General features: G+C 40.8%; 1 protein-coding gene across 3 annotated transcripts in view; it reads right to left on the reverse strand.

Moving 5' to 3' along the window:
• LOC144768344 (adenosine deaminase-like) overlaps positions 1-16,761 on the reverse strand; it is a 150,426-nt gene that overhangs the window by 20,243 nt on the left and 113,422 nt on the right. For all 3 annotated transcript variants that reach the window (XM_078651930.1, XM_078651929.1, XM_078651928.1), the window contains one exon: positions 6,698-6,765. In XM_078651930.1, the coding sequence (XP_078508056.1) occupies positions 6,698-6,765 (68 nt within the window). The remainder of the gene's footprint in view (positions 1-6,697; positions 6,766-16,761) is intronic.

Here is a 16,761-nt window from a genome sequence, read left to right on the forward strand (position 1 = left end):
GACTACGTGATGACTGGGGATTTTAACCTGAACCTATTAATACCATTTATAAGGGACGATGTATCACAATCCCAGGACCAACAATGGTCAATACCGCAGCAAGAGCATCAAGGCAGTACGAGCAACAAGGGGCGAAACCAAAGAGGTACAACATTCATCAAGGATATGGAAGCGCACGGTTTGCGAGTCCTTAATGGTCGATTTAAAGACGATAGACCGCCTGCATACACATATATAGCCCATAATGCAAGCTCCAGGATTGATTATACAATGGTCTCTTGAATATATTTCATAACATAATCTCTTATAGGTTGGTTAAAGTCGAAGACAGTGACCATTGTCAGCAGATAATAACCACCAATATTACAAACAATATTAACCAACAATATTATACTGTGCCAGGATATACTGGAACGATAAACTACAAAAAAATAATTTGGACTAATTTCAATAAGGACAGCATGAATGAAAAGGTCGAAAATATTATAAGGAGCTGCTTCATTGAAAATAGGAAGGAGTCAGCAGTTGACCAGTGGGTGGAATTTACTAAAAAAGTAGTGAAACCCCAATCCCGGAGTAATCTAAGCAGTATGAGGTTGAATCGTGAAGCAGAGGAAAAAGACTCACATATGAATCTTCCATATACAATAACAAAGTTAAAAAGAGCACGGAATAGGATAAGAAGACAACTAAATTCCTCATCGACTAGTGAGGAGACCCTGACTAACTTAAAAACATTGAACCAGCACCTAAAAAAACTTATATGGAATGAGAAATATCAAGCAAAACAGGAACTATGCTCCAAACTATTGCATGCAAGTAAACAGGCTAATGCAAGAGAATTCTGGAAAATTATAAACAAATTAGTACGGCCAAACAAATTGGTAGTTTCATCAACATTAACAGAACAAGAATGGGCTAAGTTCCTAGAAAAACATCTAAACAACAATGGTGCAGCAAAAATCACTGTGAGTATACAAAACAGCTGTACAGCTAGTGATGAGATGCAAGAACAATTTGTAATTGCTAAAGTGCACTTAATAAAATTAATTAAGAAGCAGAAAGATGGGGCGCCAGGCCCTAATGGGATACCACTTGCCCTATACAAAGAACATCCTGACTTTTGGTCGACGTACTTGGTAAAAGTGTTCAAAGAAGTGATAGAGACGGGAAAAATCCCTGACTCCTGGCGAGGATCTCTAATCTCTCCTATATATAAGAAAGGTAATTGGTCTCTTGCAGAGGACTATAGACTTATTACCTTACAAGACACAGATGCCAAACTGTTTGCTGGAGTACTCCTAAATAAACTAAATGAATGGGTAACAGAAAACAATATTTTGCCAATGAATCAAACTTGTTTCATTAAAGGGCTGGGAACAATGACAAACATCATGGCATTATCGCTAACAATTGAAAAATCATTGAGAATAAAACTGCCATTATATCTATGTTTTGTAGATTTTAAGTCTGCTTTTGACTATGTGCAAAGAAACTTATTGTGGAAAAAACTTCTGGAAAAAGGCATCCCAGCTGGGCTACTAAATCTTATACAGTTGCTGCACAACAAAACCTGGGTAAGAGTAAGGATGGGGGATGGTCAATCATTAACAAAGGAAATTCCTGCATTGGAAGGGCTGAAACAGGGATGTGTACTGGCCCCCCTCCTTTTTAATCTATTTCTAGGAGACTTATCAGTTAACCTGGATGACCTTAATGCACATCCTCCTAAATTGGGGGATAAGCTGATATCCAACTTGATGTATGCGGACGATGCGATCCTACTAAGTCACACTAAAATAGGTCTCCAGCGTCTAACCAACAGAACACTTTTGTATGCAAATGAAAATGGAATGGTTATTAATGAAACCAAAACAAAAATCATGGTGGTGTCCAGGAACAAAAATGTGAGACAAAAAAATAAATGGTACATGGGAAACAACCAACTTGAACAAATAGAGGTGTACAAGTATCTGGGTGTACTGTTTGACCAGAAGGGAAATTATCTCCATCAGAAACAGGACATCCAAAGGAAAGCCAACTCACTAACAGCAGCATTCAAGATAGCACAAAAATCCCTTGGGAATTTAACTTATGGGCCACTACTGAAAATCATAGGAGCGAAATTGCTCCCAAATATTACATATGGAAGTGAGGCACTAATGGGTACGGATGCGGAACTAATTAATAAGGTACTTTCTAAAGTATATAGATCTCTCTTCCACCTCCCAACCAATGCTTCGCCAGCACAAATGAGACTGGAATTCGGTTTGAACAATCAAGAGTTAGCAAGAAAAGGTCAGTTTATTAAAATGTGGTATAGGTTTAAGAATGACCATGACAATCAAATTTCACAAATACTCTGGCAAGAAGTAAAAAATAATAAAAAATCACTTGCTTGGAGATATCTTCACGAGGCATTAGAAGAGTTCTCGCTGATGCCTATATGGAACAATACGATAAACAATGGATCATTTAAAAAAATAGTGAATCGCACAACCAACTACCTATCACTTCTACATGACAAAAACGTGCTGGCAAAAAGAAAACACTCGTGGACAGTAACAAATGGATATGGAAAAAAGAAAGTGCAAGAATACCTGGAGATACCATGGTCCGAAAGAAGTAAACAATGTTTTATGAACGCAAGATTCGGAATTCTGCCAGGCCTTAGTCACGCTCTGCCATGGAAAAAAACTAACTCCAGTCTATTCTGCAGACTTTGTAAAGGTGGAGAAGAAAATATTGTCCACCTCCTATGTATCTGTCCTGGACTTCGTAGGGAAAGATGTGCATTACTCAAACCTCACCTTAATCTCCGGGGTATAAGAACATGCAGGCAGGCACTGAAAATTTGTCTTCATCCAAATGATATAGTCATGAACGTTGCCTTTGTTAAATTTTTAAAGATAATAACTACTGAAATAGAAAAATAGATGAGGAAAAAAGTTTTTAAGAAAAAATTAAATAAATAAATAAATAATTTTTACATTTTATTTCTGTTTTTAAGACCCAAGCATCTTAATTTTAAGGACAAAACTGCCTTTTTTTTATTTTTTTATTATTGTATCGTACTATATAACTTGAAAATGTTTGTGTATTGGAAGTATTGTAAGATTTTAAATAATCAAACAATAAATAATTTACTTACTCAGTAACATGAGTTAACACACAGATCACATTTAAGCAGGCCACTCATACTGAATGCCTGTGTTGAGGCGCACTTAAATGTTGATATATTTTTCCCTCTGGACTGTTCAAGGAAGCATGAAATAATAATTGTTTCTTGGTAATCTCCTGGGCAAAGTGGAATGTGTTTTGATATTTAATGAGTACATTTGAATTCGTTTTTTTATAGCACTGATGGGTCTGTTTTTACATTCTCAAGCATTGCAGTACAGCAGCCCGAAATTATGTGCTGTATTACATGAGAAGGAGAGAACAGAACAGTGTGGTGAATTATTATAGGGAGATATGAAATTAATTTGAGCGGAGGACATGTGAGATTTTTATTTGGATATAAAAAGGATATTGGAGGGATAGAGAGGGAAGGGTTTGCATATATATAGCGCTTGCTAGCCCTGATGATGTGTTGAAGTGCTTTTCAATGGGTAGCACGCTACTTCGGAACCCAAGCAGGATTAGTGGGGAATTAGTATAGGGAAATACTAATTTAATTTGAGCAGTGGGCATGTGAGTCTGTTAGTTCAATTGAAAAGGATGGTGAAGGGGTACTGAGATATGGCACTCTCCTCTCTTACTAGCGCTGGCGCACAATCAAGCTGCTGAAGTGTCACGCACACACATTTGCACCATATGCAAAGGTGTAAAGTGAGTCTAGTATAGGTTTTGCACTAGAAGGGTACCCTTCCTGTACAAAATACTATGCTTAGACTAACTTTAAACTGTTTCTAACTTTGTATGTGTGCTATACAGTGCAGCATAAATGCAAAGTAAAAAATGAAAGGTGAAATAAAGACCTTTGTCCTTGATAGTGCCTATTAAAAAGGGTGTCATTTTATGATGCAAAAACCCTGTCTAGATAGAAATTGCACAAAAACCATTGGTGGTTGAATGGGAATGCCCATGCACCACCCATGAATCTCCCCCCTTTGGCGTTAAGTAATGCAAATCAGCGCTAGGAACTGCTTTGCGCTACTTTCAAATACATTTCCAGTCTATTTTTGCATTGGAGCTAGCTAGCAATGCCATTCAAAGTATCAAATTAATAGTCACAATAAATCCAACAACTTGCCAAATTTGGATGAAATGTAACTATTACAGGAAAGGCGTTTTAAGAACTTACTATACTAAAGTTACTTAGAGTAACTGAAGCAGCCTCTTCTGATTGGTCAGACTTTGAAAGACAGAGCCAAGCTGCTCTCTGATTGGTGTGAAGAGGCTGCACCAATACAACCATTTGGTGGGTGGAGGTCTGGTTCCTGGAGAATGAAGAGGAAGGGGATGGTCTGATAAGCTGGACGTCAAAGGCAGAAGAACAGATGTCATAGGACCCAGCCCAGCACCCACTTCCTTGATCTTGAGCCAGTTGGCAGACCTGCTAGTATATTATGAGAGGGGCTGGAAGGGGAGTGTAGTCAGACGGCTTGCCTTCAGAAAGACTGAACCTGCAGCACTCGCAAGGCTCCACAAAGAAAGGACTATGACTCACTCAAAGGAAAAGATGTGTACTCTCTGACCAGGAACAGGTAAAACAGAGTTGGCAGAAGTCACGTGCCAAGCTAAAGAGAGGATCACCTCAGCTGACCAGTTGCAACTGGATTTTTCCTGGACTGTGCAAGTGCATTGTGGCAAATTGAGTCCTAGCACCTAAGAGGCAATCCAGAGTCTCTCAACCCTCAGCCTGAGCTAGTGGAGCCTTATTTGCCCCCAAAGAAACTCAGAACCAACAAGATCTCAAAGTTTGGAAACTTTCTGAAAAGTTTTGCAGAAAAACTCCAGGAGGAGACCGGCTCGACACCGAGAGTCAAGCTGCCACGGTCACTTCACCAATCAGCATGACCTTGTTCATATGTCCCTCTGAAAGCTCCGGAGCTCTTCGTCATCGACACCGAGGACAAACACTTTCAGAGGTTCACTGAGGTATCATGCTAAGACAGGCTGTCATTGTTGAATCAAACTCCGGGTCTGAGAAGCCCGAGGACCCGCTAACAAGCCTGTTGACGAGAGAAAAGCTTAGAGAAAAGGACTAAGTCTGAACTAAACTTTTGACCGGGACCTAGCCTTCAGCCTATCTGACCCACGCTCCATCGTGGTTGGCCTTAAATTTTGACTTTGTCCCAGTCCAGCATGACCAGATAGACGTGAGTGGTGCTTTAATCTTTTTGGCACTAGAATGCACAATTTTTTTATTTAATCTTCGAAAATTCATATCTCCGTTTCTCTTTATTGGAGTTTTGTTGTTTTGAGGATAAGAATAGTATCTATTTTTAAAAATCAGTGCTCAATTTTTATTGTGGTGTGACTTTTATTTATTTACTGTTTTGGTGGTATTAAATGCTTTACTCATACATGTCTGCTAATACATTAAGCCTGACTGCTCGTTTGCTAAACTACCAAGAGTTGAGCAAGGATTAATTTACTGAGACTTGACTGGATCTATTTGTGACAGCGGTATCATTACTAGCCAAGGGTGTATACCACCACCTACTAATAACCCACTTTCCTACAGCATGATGCAGAGTTAGTATTTATTAGAACCTGTTTTCTTTAAGAAGGCCTATGCCCACTGTAAATGTCACCTGGTTTTACGTGCCTTAATATGTTACTGGGAAAACAATGGGTGCGTGCTGATTATGTGTACCATTGTGTCACATATTGATTAAATGTTGAAAAGAGTCCGGCACAGAGAAACATTTTTATTAATTTGCACCAGCTAACCTATTTTCACAACATTTGTTATAAAAAAGCTTACTTGTTATCACCACACATTCTTGATAAAGCTTCATGTTTCCTGCCTAGTTAATGATTCTCTTTAGACTGAATACAAAGTTCTTTTTGGAAGGATTCTGAAAGAATTCCTAATTTCTACCGTCTACACTGTTATTTGGGCAGCTGCCTCTCATATTTCTAAATCACAACACTTTAAGCCTATTTGAATATATGTGGTTAATTTTAAACTTTCCCAGAATGCACTGAAGCACATTCCCAAAATGCAGAAGAGCACAGTAGCTGTGGCATAGAAATTCCATTCAGGTGAAACCTGAACAACAGCTTCATTGTAGCCAGGCCAGATATAGTCAGGGGCTGAGCACTTCCACAATATAATCGATTTTTTGCTGGCTCTGAACTGGTACTAAGTAAAGAAGGGTTTTACTGGCATTGGTCATGGCTAATATGCCAAAATTGCATTGCACGTTAAATGACAGGGAGTCCCATTAGGTTCAGGAGGACAGAATCTGTGTCAGATCTCCAAGATAATATCTAATAAGGCAAACCAGTGGCATTTAGAATAATTGTACAGATGTTATTTTTGTATATAATGGGTTTAATGTGGGGGATTTCTCGAAACTCGTAATGCAAAATTCCCAAAATTATGCAAATTATGCTGGTGTCATTTACATTTTGCTGGTTCTAGATATTTTACACTTTAGAACAGTTAGTGATACCACAACTGACACCATCAATTTCATATATTATAAAGTATAAAGCAGTTAGAGATATTATTAAATCTTACTGTATCAAAGGATGCTTTGTCAAATCTGGATCACAAGCACCGGTTATGTAACTTGACCATGGACACTGCTGTTGAATACATGAAATATGGTGGTAAATATCTGCAATATCTGCCAAAAAGCAGCTAAAAGCATTGAAAAGTAGGAGAGATATCGATCATACATCAGTGAAATGTATATCACCTACCGCCCGCTGAGATGAAGAGTAACATAACATAAAGCAATGTACCGTAACATAACAAAACATAACATCACATCACATAACACAATGCAATGTAACATAGCATCACATACCATAGCATAACATAATACAATATAAAATTACATTACCTATGGAGACTAATCAGAATTTGGAAATTATATTCATTAAATTACTTTTTTTCCAGATAATGTTACAAGTAACTTTGGCAGTAGGCGATACTTCAGGGGTGACGGTTTACAAGGCTTACAGTAAAAAGTTGGGCATGAGAATAACAGGATTAAGGGATGGCATGTCAGTGGGTGGTGAGGAGTGGTTTGTTCCATCAAAGTGAACGAGTGAGTAAGTGAGCATTCACGCTTAAAGAGTACAATGTGCAGAGCACAACATTTCTGGAAGCTTCTAGACAGTGGCGTAGCTGGGGGGGGGGGGGCTTTTTGGGGGGAGTCAGAGGTGAACAAGTCATCTGCTGATAACCTACCCCCTGAGCACAAGTCATCTGTCGACCCCCTCCTCAACGGGAATAAGTCGTCTGACGACCGCCGCCACCCACCCACCACCGCCATTCTTACCTGTACGGGGTGGCAAACTCAGGGATCGCCCCGGGCCGCAATAGGTCTAGCTAGGCCACTGTTTACACAAATATAGTGCTGAGATTCAATTATATTTGCATGTTTCTGCCCTTGGATTTTGTTCACTTCTCCTTCCTGGTTCCCTAGGATTAGATGGGCCAGATAAGGAGATATATTTTTTACTATTTGTCACCCAAGAGTTGTGACACTCTTCCTTTGCAGTTTCAGACTTTTGGTAAAGCAATAATGACAATCTTGTTCCTCTCTAAGATCTAGATCTTGTTGACTCTGGACAGGTTCAGGTATGTAGACTTGTCTATTAAAGAATAGGCAGTGCTTAAGTCGTAGAAAAATAAAGTGGCAGCGGCCAAGGTATTTCTCATTAGACCACTGCAGCTTGCGCTACCCACTGCCTCTGCCAATCAGGGCCGGACTGGCCTACTGGTCACTGGGTATTTGGGTGGGCTGGCAAGGTGGGGACTTGTTTCCCTGTCGGTGGGGGCTAGTTTTGTTGTCGGGGACCTGCCGGGCACATCCCTACTGGCAGCGCGTCTAAATCAACAAAACCGACACCCACCGGCAGTGAAACAGGTCCCTACCCTGCCAGCCCACTGAAGCACACAGTAGCTAAGCCTACCCTGCTTCCAGTGATGCCAAATGCCATAACACTCCTTCAAAGCTCACCTTGAACTATTCCAGGTCACCCAAAGTTATTAGAATATCCTGGACCCACAGGAATTATATATTTTTTTGCTGTTACTCTCGTTGATGTCTTGTGCTTTAAAACAGGGTCTAAACTGGGGTGGCATGGGGAGCAAAATAACGATGGATTTAACGCAGATCTCTTGACTAAGGCTGAATGTTTGATTTGCTCTGCATTCTGTCTATCATCTGAGTGTCTGTTTCTAAAAACGATGAGTGGTGTACTGTCAAAAACAAGTGCCGGTGCCAAGAACAGTCAAACAGCAGCACAAAATAATCACTGGGAAAATCTCTTTATTTAGATTTAAAAGCATAGTTAGATAAGTGCCCGAATACATTCTGATATTGCTGTTTGAATTCTACAAGTACTGTTCATTCATTCATTCATCCTCAGTACACCGTGTTTTTTTTAAGGACCAGATTAGGAGATATCTTCGGGTATCTCAGGTTTAGAGAGAGATACACAGTAAGACAATGGTTTACATAGGAACAAACCAGGAGATGTCTGAAACATCATCAAGCAACTATTTCTGTATGAATATCATGTGCACATAAGCATTTTAAGGATACCTTAGGCATTTGCAGATTTAGACAAGTATCCCCCAGATGCATCAAGAACCCATTTTGCTATTCCTCAATAGCGAAACATAACGATTCGCTATTAAGGAATAGCAAAATGCAATGCAAGAAGAAATCACAAAAAAATAGCGATTTCTTAAAATTCCTTAATTGCAATTAAGGAATATCTCCCCATTCATTCCTATGGGCCTAGAGGCCCATAGGAATGAATGGGAAGGCATTCTCAATTTGCGAATCGCAATTAGCGAATCGCAAATTGAGAATGCGATTTCAAGGGTGCAGGGGTGTCCAAAGGATACCCTGTTGCACCCCTGAAATTGATCTGTGCACATATGTTGCACACACACATGCACTTTAGTGCATTTTTCAAAGTTTTTGCAAATTACCATGAAGTTCAACTTCATGGTAATTTGCGATCCCTATTAGTGAAATCGCTATTTCTTTAAACTTTAATGCATTGCATTTAAGGAATCTCAATTTGAGATTCCTTAAATGCAAGTATTCGCAATTTTGCGATTTCTTAATTTGCGATTTTTGCATTTGGGATGATGCATCCCAAAGGCAAAAATACTGGTCAGAATCTGCCCCTTTGCAAGCGGATTTTACCTTGATGCATCTATGCCTATATGTTTTTGGGAATTCGATGTGCTTCAGAAGATTGATGTGTGGGCATAGAATTCACCAGAGAACACATCTTTAAATAGGGCCCTACTTGGTCAATTCGTCACAAGTGCTTGTGCATTAATGGATGGAAACATCACTCAAATGTTTTTTCACCTACTCTTCTCCTGCATCAATCATGAACTGAGCACAATTTGAGCTCACACACATTTTACACTAGATTCTTAGGTATGATGCCACATCAGGGAGGCATGGGTGGCATGAGGCAGACTAGGGGAGTTGAAGCACAAGGGGATCTGGCAGCAGGGATGAGCAGATAGCATTGAGGTACATGGAGTCAGTGGCGCTGGGAGGTACAAGGTACGAAGGTGGTATACAGGCATAGGAGACTAGGCTAGCATGGAGTATAAGGGGGATGCACCAGATGAGGGCAGGTGGATGAGGCACTGCCCAGGGAGAAATGGGCAGGGCGGCACAGAGATTAACTGGCAGGGAGGTACAAGTGGTCCATGAGCAGGGGGCAAAGAGTCATAGAGACATGGACAAGGCGACATTGAGGCAAGGGTAAGCATATACAAGGGGCATATGTAATGTGGCATGGGTCAACTGAAATAAAAGAAAGGGCATTGCCTGGAAGGCAAATTCAGAGGGTTAAGTACTGGAAGGCACCTGAGAGGCGTGGACAGGGAGGCCAAGGTAAGGTTTCCAGGCCTCTCGTGGGTCATTGTTGCATTAAGGCTGCTGTAGACAGCTGCCTTAAAGGGATATCACAAACGCCCAAAAAGAGCATCAGATTGCACCAAAGGTCTTGGTACCCGGAATAAGGATGCACATGAATAATATCGCCCATGTTCCCAGAAATACTTGCCTCAGTGGTGAGCCTCTCTCAGTGCATTTATTTCTCTATGTCCATTGTTCAGCTTACCCTGCCACACTTCCTGCCTGCTCCTAAAGGGGCCATTCACTGTCGAAAAAACAGTACTCCTTACCCAGTCCTGCATCACTAACAGTCACCAACAACATGCATTCTGGAGTGATGGTTTGATGATATCAGCTTGGCTTTTAAAATGTATTGAGAAGTCAATCACCAGATGGGCCCTTTAACACCTTCCATGGTCTCCAGTTTGCCTTCCTCCTTGTCTGTCTTACATCCATCCAGTCTGCCCATCTACTCGGCCCATAATAGAGACATTTTACTCTGTATTGCTCTACGGTTGCTTACTCAATTCGATGGCTTTCTTCCTCCTTTTCTCTGCCAGGTCGTTTTGAGTATATTAACTGGGAACGAAGCCAGTGACAGATTCAGGATGACTACACTGTGAAAACAGTTCCTGGCCCTTGGCTAGCCTTGTCTTCCTGAAATAGATGCACCACGAGAGGATTGCCTGCAAGCAGGACAGATTTTCCAAAATGCACACATTCCAACAATTTGTAAGTTGGCATAGCCAGTGCCAGTTCTCCTCAAGGAATCATTACACCAGTGTTTAAGAGGGTTAGCTATCAGCATGACCAGCACAGGTCAGATAGAAAAACTATTTTTACAAACTGACAAAGTTAAAGTGCAAATATTATCATTGGTTTGGGAGCTGGAATGCCTTTGGTGTTTGCTTCCAAGCATGCACACTATTCATTAGGGTATTTCACCACCTACCAGTTGGCCAACCTCTCTTCAGAGAGGAAAGATTTTGACATAGGCAGGAAAAACACTGTTACTCAAAAGAAGGACCCTGCTGCAGACATGCATGGCAAACTACAGGTAAGACAGAAATTGTATTAAGGCATTAGCAGCAGAAATATATGTACGCTGCACATCAAAGTTTTAAATCCCAATAAGATAGCTCACCAGGATAATGCAACAGCAACAAAGATTTGAATTTAACCTGCGGGCACAAGTTTCAAATCTCAGTAAGCTACCTGCCCTGCTGAGCCTTAAGAAATTGTAAAATTGAGCACCATTGAACTGAATACTAAAGGCACCTGGTGTCAATGCATATTTTTGCATCATTTTACATGATTTGTTTCTATAATTTTCCATAATTGAAATGAATGAAATTAAATGAAAATTAGATTTGTACAGTGCTCTACTCCCAGTGGGTGTCTAGGTGTTAAAGCTTCTGAAAGAACAAAATCAGACGTGACCAGGTATATAGATTTCTAGATGTTAAAGAGCCACGTTTTTAAAGCTTTGCGAAAGGAGGGCAGGTATGATTTACTCTTTAGATCTGAGGGCATCGAATTCCTAAGCTTTGCAGTACAGGTGATAAACCTGCAGCCGCCCCAGTTGGCTCTTTTGAACCTGGGTACCACTAGATTATCAGTCACAGAAGATCTAAGTGATCTGCTGGGGTGTACCATTTAAACTTGTATTTAAAGTATTCAGGTCCAACATCATGTAGTGCCTTAAAGGCAATGCAGAGGGCCTTGAAATCAATCCGTTTTTAATGGGGAGCCAATGAATCTGGGAAAATCCATGAGCAGCAAAATGATATTTGGGGATTCCCAAGAGCAGGTGCGCAGCGGCATTCTGAAGGACTTGAAATTCATGTAAGCATCTTTTCTGGATGTTAGTAAATAAGGCATTGCAATAATCCACTTTAGATATGATGAGGGTGAAAACTACATTTTTGTGTAGGTCTTTTTTTTAAATTCAAATCATTTTTATTGAGGAAAAAAGGGAAACAAAGAAAGTACAGTACAATAAGGCTTCCAATACATAGATTAAATCAAATGCGATATTCGACAACAATACACAAACCTAAAAGAAAATCAAGATATGCTTGTCTGGCGAAATCTGTAAACAGGATTACATGGGGATAATGACGTTGACAAAATAAGGGAATGGAAGTAGAAGCTGTACAGTTACATGACAATCCAGGCCATCAATAATTAGGTCAGGCACAGGACTCCGCAATTCGGAAGTATACAGCACAAGTTATTACATCACGGAGGATCAAAACGGAAAGAGGACTCATCAAGTGTTTTCCAGGGTTTCTTATTGGAAGGTCGCCAGGTAGCAGATTGTAGCGCCGGATTATCCGCTCCTCTCAAAAAGGAGAGCCAATCCTGCCTGGTCTTAAAGCTAACTTCTGATGCATTTTTCCATTTGCACAAAATCACCTTACACGCCAGTGTTAACATCAAATCCAAGAGTTGGCGATCCTGTGTGCTCGGTAGCTGTTGATCGAGAGCTCCCAATATAACATATACAAATTCCCTCACAGGGTTCAGATTGAAAATATGTTGTATGCAATCGAAAATCTTCCCCCAGTAGGTCTGCAGAGAAGGGCAGTAAAAGAGCATATGGGCGAGGTCACCTTTCCCTGAGTGACAACTCCAGCATGTGGGGGTATCTCTCAAGTGGCACATAAAAAGTCTATTTGGGGTCCAGAACGTTCTGTTCAATAGCATGTATTTTGTCTGGGATAGGATTGGCGAAACCTTATTGGATAAGGCGGTTCTATGGATCATGTCCCAGTCAAACCCTATCCCAGTGGAGTTGGGTTCTGTTTTCCATTTGAATTCAACCTGTCTGTGGGATTTCCTGGGCGGGGGAAGTAGTAACTTATACACTCTAGAGACGAAGTGGCCAGCGGACATGAAATGTGGTAAATGGGACACGAGCCACGGTGTGTGAGGGACAAGGCCACGGGTTGATAAGATGGTTTTCAATTTCAAGAACTCGTAAAAGTCCATGGGTGTTAGATCATATGTTGCCTGTAAATTCGAGAAAGGAAGGGGCTGCATCCCTTCATAAAGGTCAGTCACCATGTTAATACCTTTCTTAGACCAGGATTCCCAATAGAGGGTTTTGCCGTCAAATTTAAAATAGGGGTTTCTCCATAGGGCCATAAACGTGGACTTTTAATTGTTAAGTTAGTTTTGTGGGTCTGATCTAGTCTTAACAGAGCCCGCCTGGTGTTCAACATAATATATTTAGAGTGAGGCAAGTGAGATAGATCCATGGTAAGCAGGGTCGGTAGAGGTGCATGAGCTATGATAGATTTCTCAATATTTAACCACATTGGTGCATAAGATGGGGAGTCTACCAGCCATTGTGCCCTTTGTTTTCAGAGAAAAGCTGTCTGATAATTCCTGAACGAGGGAAGACCCAGGCCGCCTTTTTCTTTCGCTAGTTGCAGCTTTTTCAGTGATACCCTGGCTTTCTTACCCTGCCACAGGAATCCACCAAACAACTTATTCACCTTATTGATGAATTCATTAGTAAATGTCATAGGGAGTATGCTGGACAAATAATTCACTAACGGGGTGCACATCATTTTAAGGGTCTCCGCTCTGCCCCACCAAGAAAGGAATTTGGGTGACCATCCGTCTAGTAAAGCGGAGATCTTTTTTAGGGTTAGTTCCTCATTGATTTTTAGAGTGGAGATTAGGTCTTTGTCAAAGTCGAGACCTAGATATTTAAAACATTTTGGTTGCCAAGTTAGACCCGAGTCTCCAAGGATATCTTTATTACCTATATTATTAAGGAGTTTGACTTCCGTTTTGTCCTTATTCAGTTTGTACCCCGAGACCCGGGAAAACTCATCAATAGTTGTCATAAGTGCGGGTATGGCCTCACCTACTTTCTCCGACATAATTAGTACATCATCCACATATGCGGGGAGTTTTACATTACATCCCTGAAATGGAATACCAGCAAGCGCGTCATTATGTCTTATGTGGTAGAGAAACGGCTCGATCGCCAGCAGAAACAGAGAATGCGACAGGGGGCACTCTGGTCTTGTTCCCTGTTGCAGCCGTAAAGAGGAGGAAAAAGAGCCACCTGCTCTAACTTTAGCCGTGGGACAAAAATAGAGGGACATTACTAATTTCGTGAATGTCACCCCCAGGTTGAACTTATGTAAGACCGCTTCCAGGAAAGACCAATCAACTTTGTCGAAGGCCTTTTCGGCATCTAAAGTTATTGCCGCAGTGGGTGTGTCCAGGAGTTTAGCTTTTTCCAGAACGTGTGCTAGTACCCTAGTATTGTCACTGGAGAGTCTGTTTTTAAGAAACCCTGCTTGAGAAGGGTGGATCAATTGCGGGAGTACTCGTTGGAGGCGAGCAGAGAGGATCATGGCTAAGAGTTTACAATCAAGATAAATGAGGGAGATGGGCCTATAGTTCTTTAGGAGAGAAGGATCCTTACCATCCTTCAGGAGTACTGGGATTATAGCTTCAGACAGGGTACCTTTAACTTCCCCAGTATCATTTACTTCTCGAAAAAGGTGGAGAAGAGGTTCCACCAACAGGGAGGGAAAGGTTTTATAATATTTTGCTGTGAACCCATCGGGGCTGGGGGCCTTTCCACATTTCAAAGATTTAATCGCTTGCTCTATTTCAGTGGTCGTGATCGGTGAATTAAGCCGTAGTTGCTCATCAGAGGAAAGCTTGGGGAGATCACATTCGTTTAAATAGTCCTGAATCTTATTTTCTTCTACAGAAATATTTTTGGCGTATAAAGTTTGATAGAAGTCTTTAAATACCTCCGCTATCTTGTCTGGCTCCGAATGAGCGACCCCTGATGCATCCTTGACAGTATTAATTGTGCTTTTCTGTACCTTAAACTTCAAGTATGCGGCTAAGCTCTTACCCGCCTTATTCGAGTCACAGAGTTTAAACCTCCGTCTCCTATCTAACCATACCCCAGCCCTTTCCCTCACTATTTTATTATATTCATATTTCTTGTTAGCCAATGTATTCAGTGTCGTGTCACCTCTGACCATCTGGTGCTTATTTTCGAGGACCAATATTTCGCGCTCTAAGGTTTCCAGTTTCATATTATGGTCTATTCATTGCTGATCTAATTTTAATGCAAACCCCCCTAATAGTGCTTTTCAGGGCCTCCCAAGGGATGAGATCGGTAGTATCTCCCCTCTTATTAAGGTCCAAATATGAGTTAATAGCAGACTGGATAGTAATCCGGTGTTGCTCTTTGTCTACTATTTCATCGTTCAATCGCCACGACGTTTGCCGGGGAGAGGTCTTCACGTTGGAGATGGATAGGGAAATGCAGGAGTGATCATATATTACCCTTGGCTCTATTGATGTGTCTTCTATCCTAGAGACCCCATTCTGTGTTATAAGAATATAGTCTATACGCGAATAGGAGTCATGAGGTGTGGAATCGAATGTATAGTCCCTGGCCGTGGGGTTCTGTAGTCTCCACGTATCAACAAAGTGAAAGCGCTTGCATAGGTTAATAAAAGCTTTGTGGGATTTATTCGGCCTAAAGGGGCACCGCGAGTCTCTATCTAGAGTAGGGTCCATGGGAAAATTAAAGTCCCCAGCCAGTAGATGTACGGCTGAGTCTGGTATGGTCTCAATTTGTTTAGCCATGTCCTCCCAAAATTTTAAGTCGTTAGTGTTAGGGCCATAAATATTCGTGATATAGAATTCAGTGTTGTCTCTGCTTAGTCTAGCTGTGACCCACCTCCCTTTATCATCTGTTGTGGACGAGAGGAGTTCAACCATTGATTTTTTCGCTAGTAGTACCAAAACTCCGTTCTTCTTTCCCACCGCTTCGGACCCCACAACCTCAGAGTAATATTTATTCCTTAACGTGTAAAATTGTTTAACATCAATTTAAAGTCTCCTGCAACAGGACAAGGCCCCCTTAAGTTTCGTTATGCCAGTGCTAACATCACGATTTAGGTGTTATCAGCATAGGATACCACCGCAAAGCCAAAGGATTTGATTAATTTGGCTAATGGGGTCACGTAAAGTTAAAGAGTGTAGGACTCAATTATGAGCCCTGAGGGACCCCCATAGCAGAGAAAAGGAAGAGAGGTTGAAATGTTAGATTTTTTTTTAGTTTAAAGGAAGTTTATTTGATATAAACATAAGATGAAATACAGTAAACAAAGAATTACACATATGCATAAAATATCATTAACAGAAACGGGAAGGAAAAAGAGAAAAAGCATAAGAAAAAAAAAATTCTAGGGAGAAAAGATAGAAAATAAGAGGGAAGGGGAGGAACATCCATTTTATGCTTGATATATCAAAAAAGCAACACTTATGCATAAAAAAATTCCTACAAACATTGAAATATTCTATAACCATAAAAATAGACTTTAAATAAAACAGCAATAAGTGTAAACTCAAGGGGGTTTGGGTACATCTTCAGTGCAGGGGTTAGGCGATGGCAGTTTTTAGCAAAAGTATTTAGGAATTCAGTAACAAGCATCCACAGAGCTTCTCTTTTAATGGCAAGAGAGACTGGGTGTACATAAGCTCTATCAAGTCTATATTTATAGCAAACACCATACCACCATGCTTGAAAAGATACTGCTAAGGCGTCCTTACATAATTTAGTGATCTGCTGAAAAGCAACAGCTATGAGCAAATCAATAATATGAAAAGATGGAGACCAAACTTCAAAGGCACTACC

The sequence above is a fragment of the Lissotriton helveticus genome, chromosome 7, assembly GCF_964261635.1.
Source record: "Lissotriton helveticus chromosome 7, aLisHel1.1, whole genome shotgun sequence".
NCBI classification, from domain to species: domain Eukaryota; kingdom Metazoa; phylum Chordata; class Amphibia; order Caudata; family Salamandridae; genus Lissotriton; species Lissotriton helveticus.